This window comes from Schistocerca americana, chromosome X (genome assembly GCF_021461395.2).
Source record: "Schistocerca americana isolate TAMUIC-IGC-003095 chromosome X, iqSchAmer2.1, whole genome shotgun sequence".
Classification (NCBI taxonomy): Eukaryota; Metazoa; Arthropoda; class Insecta; order Orthoptera; family Acrididae; genus Schistocerca; species Schistocerca americana.
The window spans coordinates 799,470,468-799,483,349 of NC_060130.1; the positions used below are offsets into that span (position 1 = coordinate 799,470,468).

General features: G+C 36.4%; 1 protein-coding gene across 2 annotated transcripts in view; it reads left to right on the forward strand.

The window, feature by feature from the left end:
* The window catches only part of LOC124555459, an 82,206-nt gene extending 74,499 nt beyond the window's left edge, over positions 1–7,707 (forward strand). Inside the window, exons 5-6 of one of the 2 annotated variants that reach the window (XM_047129381.1) lie at positions 2,788–2,964; positions 4,179–7,707. In XM_047129381.1, the coding sequence (XP_046985337.1) occupies positions 2,788–2,964; positions 4,179–6,698 (2,697 nt within the window). In that variant the 3' untranslated portion in view covers positions 6,699–7,707. The remainder of the gene's footprint in view (positions 1–2,787; positions 2,965–4,178) is intronic. The other variant, XM_047129382.1, reaches the window with a different exon arrangement.
* Positions 7,708–12,882: the final 5,175 nt, after the last annotated feature.

Consider the following 12,882-nt stretch of genomic DNA (forward strand, 5'->3'; position numbering starts at 1 on the left):
CTGTGTTGTATGTGTTTATGGAATATACCGTTGGCTCTTATATGTGGTCGATGTGAGACAGATCTGCTGATCGTGCAGGCACTCTGTAGAGCATACTGGGTTACAGCAGTAGAAGGTTTGGAAGCACCTCCTGGAATGCAGTTCACAAATGGCAGCACAACAGGTTGAATAACCAGATTGACGTACAAATTTGCAGTCAGCGTGTGTGAGATAACCACAATAGTGCTCCTGTTGTCATACAAAATTGTACCCCAGACCATAACTCCAGGTGTAGGTCCAGTGTGTCTAGCACATAGAAAGGTTGATTGCAGGCCCTAAACTGGTCGCCTCATAACCAACACATGGCCATCACTGGCACCAAGGTAAAATCAGCTTTCGTCAGAAAACACAGTAGACCTTAACCCTACTACCCTCCAATGAGATATTGCTCGACACCACTGAAGTCTTAAATGGTGGTGGTTTGGGGTCAGTAGAATGCACACTACAGGGTGTCTGGCTCAGAGCTGTCCTTAAAGTAACCAATTTGTAACAACTCATTGTGCCACTGTGATGCCAACTACTGCTCAAATTGTTGCTGCAGATGCAGTACAATGTGCCAGAGCCATACTCCGAGCATGATGGTCTTTCCTCTCAGTAGCGCCACATGGTTGCCTGAAACCAGGTCTTCTCATGACCACTGCTTCCAGTAATCATGTACAGTGGCTATGTTCCTGCCAAGTCTTTCTACAGTATTATGGAAGTAACTTCCAGCTTCTCATAACCCTATTACATGACCTCAGTCAAACTTCGTGAGGTGTAGTAATGGAGTCTTCGTTGCCTTAAAGGCATTCGTGACTAACATCAACCCACCACATCCCATCTCAAAGGTAACTAATGTTCATGGCTGTTACAGCATGTATTTAAAGCAAACCTGATTTGTATCCTCATAGTGGTGCTACTAGTGCCATTCTTATGTGAATGGCACAAAATTTAAATAGACATCATCTTTGAGATGTAGAAACATGCCTGCCAACTTTTGTTTATGTTGCACAACTCCTTTTTTGTGTTGTGATTTTTTCCGTCAGTGTAATTAAAATTGCATACCATTCTCAATAAAAGTAACAAGTTCATCAGCTCTTGTACCGTATTTTGTAAAATATGGTTATTGGAGGTAACTCATCAAACAATGCCCAACACATATGCCCAGTGTCATTAAATGTTTTAAAATTATTTGTCAAATGTCTCATTCTGTGGTGTCCTGTTTCACTCTTCCTTTACATACATTTATTACTTGAAGGATAAAAGGAAGTCCTTGTAGACACTACTTATTTCAAAATCTAATCCACACCTTGCCTCACCTGGCTGTCATGAACTTTTTAAAATAAATTGTTATCAATAAAATCACATGTATTCAATCTTGCTACTACACAAAAATATAATATTTTCCAAATGTAATGCCAAAAATATTTGGAAGTTGTAACATTCGGTTTGTCTCATTGACAATCGATAAGAAGTGCTGGACATATGTTATTGAATGTTTGTGTTCACGCGACAAAGTTTTTGAGTCCTTTGCTTGCCTTTGAAAAGACTGTATGAGAATGCCATCAGAATTAGACCACCACTGGCACTTGCCATAGAACTTTGGTCACACTGCTTTATCATATTTGATAGTAAAGTGTTAAAAATCTTTTTTGTGGTATCCTGTTTTGGGTATCCTTTGGATTTTACATTAAATAATCACTTTTTTATTAAAAAAAAGTATTGCTACCTCTACTTAAAGTGTGAGTAGCAATTACTCAGAAAGCAGTGTTATTCTCCTGTATTCGGCTGGTAGTTGCCACACTGTAAAGCGTACAAAGATTATATTGGCCCATTTGGTCAAATGTTTGAAAATGACTAACTTTGAGGAATGTTGCAGGGTTATTGTGATTTGCTGCTGGTTTTACTTATTTAGTGTATGTTGTCCTGTATCTGAATTGTTTTTATTGTGAAGACTTCTGGATTTTTGGTTGTCTGACACTTCATATGGAAATAAAGGTTTGTTTCTATCCAGACTGTTGGTGGCTTTTAATACCTCCCATCACTAGGGACTGTGTTCTGTTTGTATGTGTAAGTCTTATTTGTATGTTGCTGTGGCTTATTTGTTGGTGATGTTTTTGTGCACAGTAATACACTTGAACGGTCTTGTACTGAATGTGCTTTTTGACACAGCTGATCATTATTTTATATGTAGGGTTATATTCTTTTAAATGTGTTTCTGCCATGGGAGTAAATACTGTGCCGCATGTTGTGTTGCACAGGCAGAGTGCATTATTGTAAATGTATTTATTGAAGAATTTGCGTCTGTTAACAATGTTTCTTGGGTATGAATCTGGAGTGGTCATGGGTTAAGGGAAGACTGTTGTGATAAAGGTCAACTTGAGTCCATTTGATCTAATCACAGTGAACATAATATCATTTTTCAGTAGTCAAATAAATGACATTTTCATTGAATCTTCAGTTGTGCTATTATGTGCAAATGCCAATGACAAATAACTGTTGTCGTTTTACAAAGTCTACATATTTTATCAATAAGGGGTGCAAATTTAGATAACAGTACAAGCTGGAATATATCTGTTGGTGAAATATTGCATTCGATTGCTGGTTCGAATTGTTCAGTAACTCATATTGTGTCCATGATGTAAAGGTTATCAGATTACAGTACTTAAAATGTTTTTGTAACTGGTTGATAGTACTTGTCAGTAACATATTTATATTAATTTGAGCAATAAAATGTAGTTCTTACTTTCACAAACTATGTATTTCCAGCCAGTGAAGCGTTACCTGAGGTGCCCAGCTGCAGTAACGGTGCGTCATTTACAGAAGCTGATAAGAGCAAAATTTGGGCTAAGGGAAGAACATATCGTTGAAATTTTGTACCTAAATGAACCCCTTGATGAAGATTTTACACTGATGGATGTTGCTTATATCCATAACTGGTGCAGAGTAAGTAGAGTGTTTTTTAACATTTTTGAAAGCTTTTTTATGTATTAATTGTAGAGCATTAAATTTGCTAGTAGTTTTCCCGGTGGCTTTTGGCAAGTGATCTATGTTTCTTTCAAGTCTGAGAGTTCTGAGATGCTCCACTATATGTTTGGTACCACCTTTCTTTTTATGTGTCCAGCTGTTGCGGTATGACCCAAGATTTCATAAATTCCAAATTGTTTCTCGGCACATGTATGACAAGATGCAAAGTGTAGTATTTTTGTCATGTTTTAAATAAAAGACAAAATGCATTGTACATACTTTGAAGTGTGCCATTAGTGTACAACCTTCAGTTCACAAACTTAAAGAAATATTAATAGTATTTTTCATTTTTGGGGGAAGGGGTGCACTTCATGGTAGTGCTTGGTTTTGAGTGTGCTTAACACTGTGAGATGATGATGTTATAGGAAGCAGATTTTTATATCACAGAACTGGCCCACTACTGTCTTTCAGGGACACTTGTTTTCTCTCTCTCTCTCTCTCTCTCTCTCTCACTCTCACTCTCTCATCCCCCCCTCTCTTTCAGTAGTATATTGATATGAGTATGAAAAGATATTTGCTATTTACCATATAGTGGAGATGCTGAGTCGCAGATAGGCACAACAAAAAGACTGTCAGAAAATAAGCTTTTGGCCAACAAGGCCTTAATAGGAAATGGACCACACACACACACACACACACAAAACTCTCATGCACATGACCACTGTGTCTGGCTGGGCTCAGCAGGCAGAGACTGTGGTTGTGTGTGTGAGAGTTGCATTTGCTTGAGTGTGTGTGTGTGTGTGTGTGTGTGTGTGTGTGTGTGTGTGTGTGTGTTTCTTTTTTTTTTTTTCAATGAAGGCCTTGTTGGCTGAAGGCTTACTTTCTGACAGTCTTTTTGTCGTGCCTATCTGCAACTCAGAACCTCTGCTATATGGTGAGTAGCAACTATCCTTTCCATAATATTGTCACATTCCGTCCTGGATTTTCCATTATTTAGTATACTGATATTTGTCAAAAGGCTTCTCATAATCCATATCCTTATTTATAGGCTTCAACTTCTTTTGTGTTGGTTGGTATTGTGCTCTTCTAGTTGTTCTGTTGGGGAAAAATGTGACACTGTATGATGATTGTTAATTTGATATTGTAGAATAGAATAATTTTATACAGATTCTAGCAAGTCTTTATTGTTTCAGAAGGGCCTGATGAATTTGAGATATCGAATTTTTGAAAGCTGTGCTAAGAGGTTGAAAATAGATTATGGTCTGCAAGTAGAAAAAGAAGATAGCAAAGAACTAGATTTAGTTTGTGATGATGAACAAAATGGTACCAAAGATAATTTGCAAAACAAAGATGCGGAATGTGAGTTTTCTTCTTTCAGCCAACCACCTAATAATTTGGTGGAATGTGAGGACACTTCAAATGGTGATGTGCTGCAGAAAAGTGATGTATCCAGTTGGAAGGAAGTGCAGATACAAATAAGTGAAAGTGGTGTAATGAGTATCACAGATATCACTTCAGGCAACCAGGAGTTGTCATTAGAAAACATTGTGTCTACATTGAAAACAAGTGATGATGTTTTGGTGAATTCAGTTGAGGTTTTCTTCTCGGAAAGCTATGGACCAGTGGTTAATGGTTCAGGAGATACTAATAACCAGAGTGATAAAAATTTGTTGTGTAAAAGAGTTCCAGACAATTCAGGTTCTTCAGAAATAGGATCTCTGGTTGACACAACATTTGCAACTTCCAATTTACTCCTCCCTGGCTTAGCAGAACCTCAGTATCTTCAGAAAACCCTTGATTTAAAGGAAGATGTCAGTGATAGAAAAGAGGTTACTAAGTTCTGTGATTCACCAGTTATAACAGATAACAAAAAATCAGATGCTGGTGTAGGTCTTGTGTCACTTCCTGAATCACATTCCTCTCTGGACTACAACTATAGCATTGACAACTCAGTTTATCAGGCTGTGCCACATTCAGAAAGTTTTCACACGCACTGCTTATTACAAAAAGATACATACTCTAAGCAGGAAAAGTCTATTAAGGATCAAATTCTGAAGGGACATGAGAAGCAAAATTTTGCTACCCCCACAGTGATGTGCAGCTCAAGAAGAAGTACATATGCAAATTCTCCTGTTGGATATAAGACACTGAAAACTCCACCAAAAAGTTGGAATCCTAGTCTTTCACGTCTTAGTTATCTTTCCTCCAAGACGAATTCTTTGTTTCAAGAAAGAAGTGACCCCATTAAAAAAACAGATTCCATGAATGCTACATCACCAGATGTCTTACAGTCTTCTCAGTGCTCAGATAAGTTATTGAAAGAAGTTGGTGGCAGTAACAATACAACTGTAGCAAAACCACCACGCTTTTTTAAAATGCGCAATATGCCTCGATTTTTGGGAAATCCAGCTTCTGGTGTTAAACGTATGTTTCAGGTTGTGTCACCTGGTGGCCAGAAAAATGATGGTATGAGAACCCCCTACTTGAGTCAGCTTCCAACTAAACAAAATAACATACAGCTTGTCAAATTGAACAGCAAACCGCCAAATCAGCCATTTACAGGTAAAAATGGTTCTCCTCCTTTCACTCTTTCACCATCTACAAGGACTCATGTAGATTCGAACAAATTTGTAATGCCTGGCTTTTCTACTTATCAGAAGAATTTGCTACAGTATTCTGAATTTCAAAATGTTTCTCCAAGAAGTGGAATAGGTTCCAAAAATATATCTCCAAGTGGAACTACCGATAAACAAATTAGTTCTGTGAGTGTACCATGTGCATCTGAATCAGTGCCAACAAGTATGTCTCTATCAAAGACTCAGAACTCTCATATTTCACCCAATGCAGTACAGCTGCTCTATGGAAATTTACCTCCAGTTTCAGCCCCAGTTGCTACTGTATCATCTCTCATTCAGCTTAATGATGATTTTCATATGCAGTCTCCTCCTTTAAAACATTACAGTCCTCTTTCGTCACCTGTTGATACCTTTGTTAATCCACGACATCAGCAGAGGCAAGGTGTTTCAACTTCCATTGAAAAGGAACAACAAAATCCAGCACTACATGGTCAGACTCTTGCTGGAACAGTTGCGCTAGAGGGTCCCCCAGAGACAGAGCAACAACAGAATATAAACAAAGATCTTTCAATTGCTCACAATAACAGTAATGACAGTAATAGTTGTAGAACTGTGCCAGCTTCCGATCAGCATAAACTTTCAGTGAGCAGGATAATTGGAACAGTGCAGCCAAAATTTTCACCCCAATCTTCTTCCTCAGAAGATGATAAGCAGGCAGCTAAAGTCAACACAGATAGCACAAGAACAGCCCAAAATTGTGCTGTCTGTGTTATTGAGGAAACATACGTTCCACAGGTTTCCAATTCTACCACTGTTACTGCAGGGAGTGCAGATACAATTAACTATCCTGGATTAACAGGAAAGTTGCCAGTGTCAGAAAGTAGTTGTACTGATTCTAATTCAGAGACTAATTTGAAAGGAAGGTGTGATTCAGACCACATTACTCTTGATTTACAGTGTGAACAACCTCAAAATTCAGACACTTCTTGCAGTGGCCTTAGTTCAGGACTTTGTGATGGTGGTTTAAAAGGTACTGAGAAACCTGTGGAAGTATTGACTACAAATAATAATACAGAATTTTTTAATAAAGAAACTTATGTACATTGTGGTGAAAAGGAAATTATTCCAAGTGTATAATGTGTTTGTCATTTTTAACAGTTTCTTATGAACTGTGTTTTTACACATTGTTGTGCAATAGAATGGTTTGTTTGTTTTTGTTACCATTTTAAAATTTTGCTGCGGGATATTCACAAGTCCAAGTAATATAATTGTGAACACAGATTGACCTTATTGCAGAGTGTGTATTGTACAAATTATGTTTTTAACAGGAAATTTGTTGTTGAGATTGGAAATGAAATTTTAAGAAATTATCATATTTAAATTGTTGAGAGAGAAAAGAAACAAGCTAATGTCTAAAATGATAAGAGATTTATAGCTCTTATTGTCTATTGTTAATTAATGAATACATAAGTTTGTTGTTTATTTGAAAATACTTTACTGATGCTAAAGTAAAGATGGTAATTTTTTAATATTGTATATCTCATTACATTGTGTTCTGCTTCTAATGAGTGAAGTTTATATATTAACTTTAGCAGAATATTTTGTTTTATGCAGTCATTCTTATTTTGAGTGCCTTGGAAACTGGAATAGAACATTCATGTATTACTCAACAAAGCAAAGTGTGGGCCTGGTCTTTACTTCTACTATAGTGATGTATAAGTAAGAAGGCAGGTGCATGATGCATTGTACTCAGTCAGAGACGGAGAACTCTTTGCAGCATCACCAGTGTGTTGTCAGGCCTGGTGGTCTAGTGGTAAAATGAATATCTGGAAACTGAAAGGTAACAGTTTCAAATCCCAGCCAGAGTACAGAATGTTTCAGTCTCCCTTGAACGTAGCCTTCACCTCTCAGTGATACTAAGATTTGCCACAAACAACATGTTTCAGATTCCCAAATAAACTGTAGGTCCCCTTTTCCTGGTAGGCTTACTGAGGTAGATTAGACACATGCAGGTTGCTGAATGTTGTCCAACTGAAATACTTGCACCAGCCATTGATCTGAACAGATTTTTTTTTTTTTTATTATTATTATTATGATTATTATTATTGTTACTACTAGTAGTAGTAGTAGTAGTAGTAGTAGTGGTGGTGGTGCCACCACCACCACCAGCCGTGGTGGCCGAGCGGTTCTAGGCACTTCAGTCTGGAACCGGGCGACTGCAATGGTCACAGGTTCGAATCCTGCCTCGGGCATGGATGTGTGTGATGTCCTTAGGTTAGTTAGGTTTAAGTAGTTCTGAGTTATAGGGGACTGATGACCTCGGGTGTTAAATCCCATAGTGCTCAGAGCCATTTGAACTGCCATTACAAACACCACCAATGTGTTGGCTTTGTCAAATACCACATGCTGTAGCCATTGTGTAGCCTGGTAACTGATAGTGATAGAGTAAACATCACACCAGGACAATGTGTCTTACTTGTGACTGTCTGTAGGTCAGTATATATGTTTGGAAAACTATCTCTGCTGCTTCGTAACATTTTTGCTTTGTGCCATCCATAATGAGTACTACAGAGAATTAGTACCTTCACCACATTTAAACGAATAAGGAAATCAATGCTATACGTTGTACAGGCACCTCGAAGCACATGCTGCAGACAAACGTAGCAGATTGACACTCATAGCTGGAGTGTTGCGTGATGTATTGCTTTTGCCTTTAGACACTGTGCATTGCCTCACCACCTGAGTTCTTATATGTACATCACTAAAAGTTTGATCATGTGCCAGGATATAGTCACGTTAAAGTGTAAAGTGGTGCTTGCTACTAAGTTTTAGTTTAAGCATGCAAAGCAATAACATAAAAAATTCCATGGACTGCCATGGCAGATTGTTGTTAATGTTAATTGAAGACAGGAAGAAGAGTTCCATTGAAAATGAGACATAATATGTTTCAAAATTACTGAAATATTATAAGATAGTTGCATGTAAAGTAATAACTGAGTATTTCATGCAGAGGTGAGTGTTATTAGAGTGTCTTCTCCAAATAGGAAGGAAAGAAGATGAAAATGTTTAATCTAAGTGTCCTATAGGTGACATGCACAAAGGTGCTACAAGAGCCTGTTTCTCTTATACTAGGCTGTTCCAGCTGGCACAGGTTGGTGGAGTTGGGTAATCAGCTGATGCTCGGGTAACCTTGCAGCCAGGCCATAAAGAGTATGTGATTGTACTGCACTGGCTGAGCACATGTGTGTGCAGGGTTGGCCAAGCATATCGTGCGTGTGCAGAACACATGTAAGAGGGTCATCTGACAGGTAGTCTAAGCTGTATGTATCTGCCCATGAGCCCAATGAGGGGTGCCCTTATTCCATGTGAATGTGTAGGAACAGCATATCTTGTACTATTAAGCATAGATTTCGTTGCACAGTCTTAGAGGAAAGAACCGATCAGATACATTATTATGCCAGTGTGATACTATTACAAAAGGTGCCAGAATAGGTGGTTAGCCAAGTGCCAACAGTTCAACACAATTATCAAACTGAGCTTTTATGATGAAACTAAGAGTCCATAAGGCAAATAATTTCTGTTGAAATGTGGATTCACAAATTTCACAGTAATCAGTGCTGGTGAACTGGCAGCATCTGATACTGTTGTCAAACAGATTGCTACAAAAGTGTTAGATGATTACTGAAGGACACGTGCTTTGACTAATAATGAAACCTTAAAATGCTTTAACATCAGATAATGTGTACCAGTGAAGAACCTTCATTATTATTTATGGCTGTTTCAACAAAAGACTACTTCATGATCACAGATGACAAAACTCTTGAGATTGCAATAAAAAATAACATACATGGTTATTTCTATAGAAGGTATGGACAGCATAGAACATCTCTTTGTTTTCTTCTTGTAACTTGACAGTCATTTTAGTGATCATGTATTCGATTAGTGGTAGAGCACCCTCCACTTAACAATACCGCATCTTATCTGTTGTTTCCCCCTCTTCCAAACTCTCTACACCCCACACATCCCCTCCCCCGTGTCTGTAAAAGTGAGGGTTTTAGCATTCTGGCCGGGACCACAGCTAGCCTTGTTGGGTAATAACCAGATCAGTTTTTGATGCACCACTTGATCACTTAAAAAGGTAATTTTTTACTATAGAAAATGACTGTTAATGTTGTGGAGTTAAATGCGTAAAGATTTTAACAAACTTTAGCAAATCATGTAATGTCAGTATTTTTGATATTTCTGGCAGGGATGAAGGAATGTGGGATTAATGTGTAAAATGCTGTTGGGAGTGGTGGAGGTTGGGAATAGATGATTAAATAAATGTAATTACATTAAATCATTTTTTGCAGGTATTACATACAAATTTTGTGGGTAGATGTCACAGCAGCTAAGACTTTCAGGTACCTGAGAAGTAAGAAATTTTAATTTGGTAAAGAGGTGGTACCAGTAGTAGCTTTGATAGTAAAGACACCCTATTATGAGCAGATCTTAAGACTGAAATGCTGACTGGTTCTATTAAATATTTTGAAACAAATCACTAATAAAATGTCATTTACTTTGTGGCAGCTAATGGAGCAGCATACCTCTGAGAGACCACCTTCTTTTTAAATATGAACTAGGAAACACATGGGGAAACTAGAAGACTCTCATTTGGCTTTAATTGCTGGGTATTTTAGCTATGAAATTCTGTATCAAATTCGACTGAAAGTAGCAACAGTGTGCTCAGATTCTTGATATAACGTATTTTGATGCAAAGAAGATGTTGTGAATAACATTAAAAATCTGGACAAAATCTGTAATCTTGGTTGAAATGGAGGTAAGGTGAGAAGTCATAGATTAATAAGAAAGCTATTAAAAGTCTGTAATTTTATGGCCAGCAGAAAAGTGTCATGCACATTTGCCAGTTATGCTGGTCAGTGCAAATCCTTTCCATACATGTATCAAAAAATTGAACTCTTTTTATCTGGTGTAAAATGTTACTAGATGAAGTAAATGTTGTTGTTGTTGTATGTGTTTCGTATGAAGTTGTGTGATACTTGTACAAAACATTTTTGGGTAGTAAAGAATTTCTATCTTATAGGAAACTATGAAAGTTTTTTTTTTTTTTTTTTTTTTTTTTTTTTTTTTTTTTTTTTTTTGCCAAGAATTGTTGTTTCAGTGTCGAAAAGTGTGTGAAGTATCATAATTGTTGAACATAATTTATATAGCAATTTTTTTGTGTAATACCTCATATGGAAATTATATTGTGATATAACAATTTATTCCCAAACCTCTGATGGGATATTTAATGCATGTTTGTTGTAAACATTTTGTTGAACTCCTTGAAATTTGTATTATAATGTTAAGTAGTGTAATTTACCCTACTTGAAATGTTGAGAATCTCTGAACAGTTTTTTTGCACATTTTGTCTGTATATATCACCCCATATTGTAATGTGGAGAATTTTCTTTCTCAGCTCTGTTAAATAAGATAAACAGAAGCCATATTCACAGAAGTGCCTGTTCCACTAATTTTGCACATAATATTTAGGCATTGTGTGGTACAATCACAAACAGCTAATTTACAAAGTGCCTGTATATTGAGGAAACTTATGATATAACATTGGTTTACTTCTTCAGCTCATATAGCCATACCACAAAAATAGTGAAAATCACGTGCTATTCACATTCCATTTAACTGAATAAATATAATTAATGCATTTGACATCACAGTTGTTTTGCTGAAGCTGAATGCTAACTTTTTTCCTGTAATAAGTTTCTTACAGTGTGTGCCACAAGAATCCTTACACTTCTATTTGTTTTTTGTAAATAAAATGAAAATAAAATTGTGATAGCAAAAGATTATATATATATATATATATAAAATAAATGTTGTATATATGGATAGTTTGTATTCACACCCAGAAAATTATAAAGCAATTGTGGTGCTTTGTGATGTACTTTTTAAAAGAAATTTAAAGACTTGTTTTATGTGTCTGGTGTAGATAAAGCTGTTATTTGGAATATCACCATCTTTCCACTGTTAATGTGTGTTGTGTAGGTAATGTACTCGATTTTGAAGGGACCAGAGGTACAAAATTTGTAACTTCAGAGTTTATTTTGGATTGCTTGTGATTCGATCAAAATGTTCTGTCATTAGAACAATTTCCTTTAATTCATATACTGTGATTCACTGAATTTGTATGGAAGTATGCTTACTGTGTACTTGAAGATCTATAGTCTCTCATTCATATTTTAATGGAAAAGAAGGAAAACTTGTGAAATTTTCATTAATAGTATTCTAGTTGAGTATATATACATACACAATACAAGGTGATTGATGCAGTTTGTATGAGATGTGATCCACAGAATAAAAACACATTGAAAAATGAAAATATTTTATTTCTTGTGTTGTAATACATAAGAACAACAAATTTAAAAATCTTTATTTTTTCTATGTTATTCATATAACATTTGACAGCGAGAAGTAAAGAGGTGACATTGAGCTTCTCGAAGACGCTAATTTTGCTGAAACACTTTTTCTGAAAGTGTCACTAATGGGTAAGAACAACGTGCTGACATAGTCCTAATAATACTATGGTGGCTAACATAGATGGTTAAGGCATACGAAAAAACTGCTCACTATCTTCTCAAGAAAAGGAAAGCTCAAAAGTAATTTTCAAGAATGTGTAAACATTTTAATAATTGAGGTACTTGGGGGTAGATAATGGTAAGCCGTAGTAAGTATATTTTACAATATAGACATTTGGAAGTTCACAAAATTCCATAATACATACTTTAAGGTATTCTTTTCATATGAAACAGAACATTTTTAACTACTGCTCTCAGCAAAAAACATTTAAGTGTAGGGAATACATGTAATTTTGTGCCGTGTCATTTTAGATCACCGAAGTTTCAGTGCCAACATTTGGCTTCACTGATCACAATTCCCATCACTGTCAGTGTAATCTAAGATACTGTCATCAATTAATTCTGGTTCATTAACGTGCTCTGTGTCTTGGTACTGAGTCGAGGATAAATAATATCCACGATGCACCGCAGGTATATAGGGAAGCAAGTGCATGACTTCAGACAGTTTCTTATGCTGTAGAGGATAGATATTTTGATGTTAAGGTCATAATCCAAGATGTCTGTATTGGATGGCCATGCTTTTTGACATTAATTTCATGTAAGTCTCCATTAACAGTGTGCAACAGGAAAAATGAATCAGGATTTGTGGCCAAAAATTTGAACACAGTAGTATCTAATAGGAGTCATGTGTGACCAGGTATCAAAAATCTGTGTTTAATATCTTTGAGTTTGTCACCACGTACTAGTGA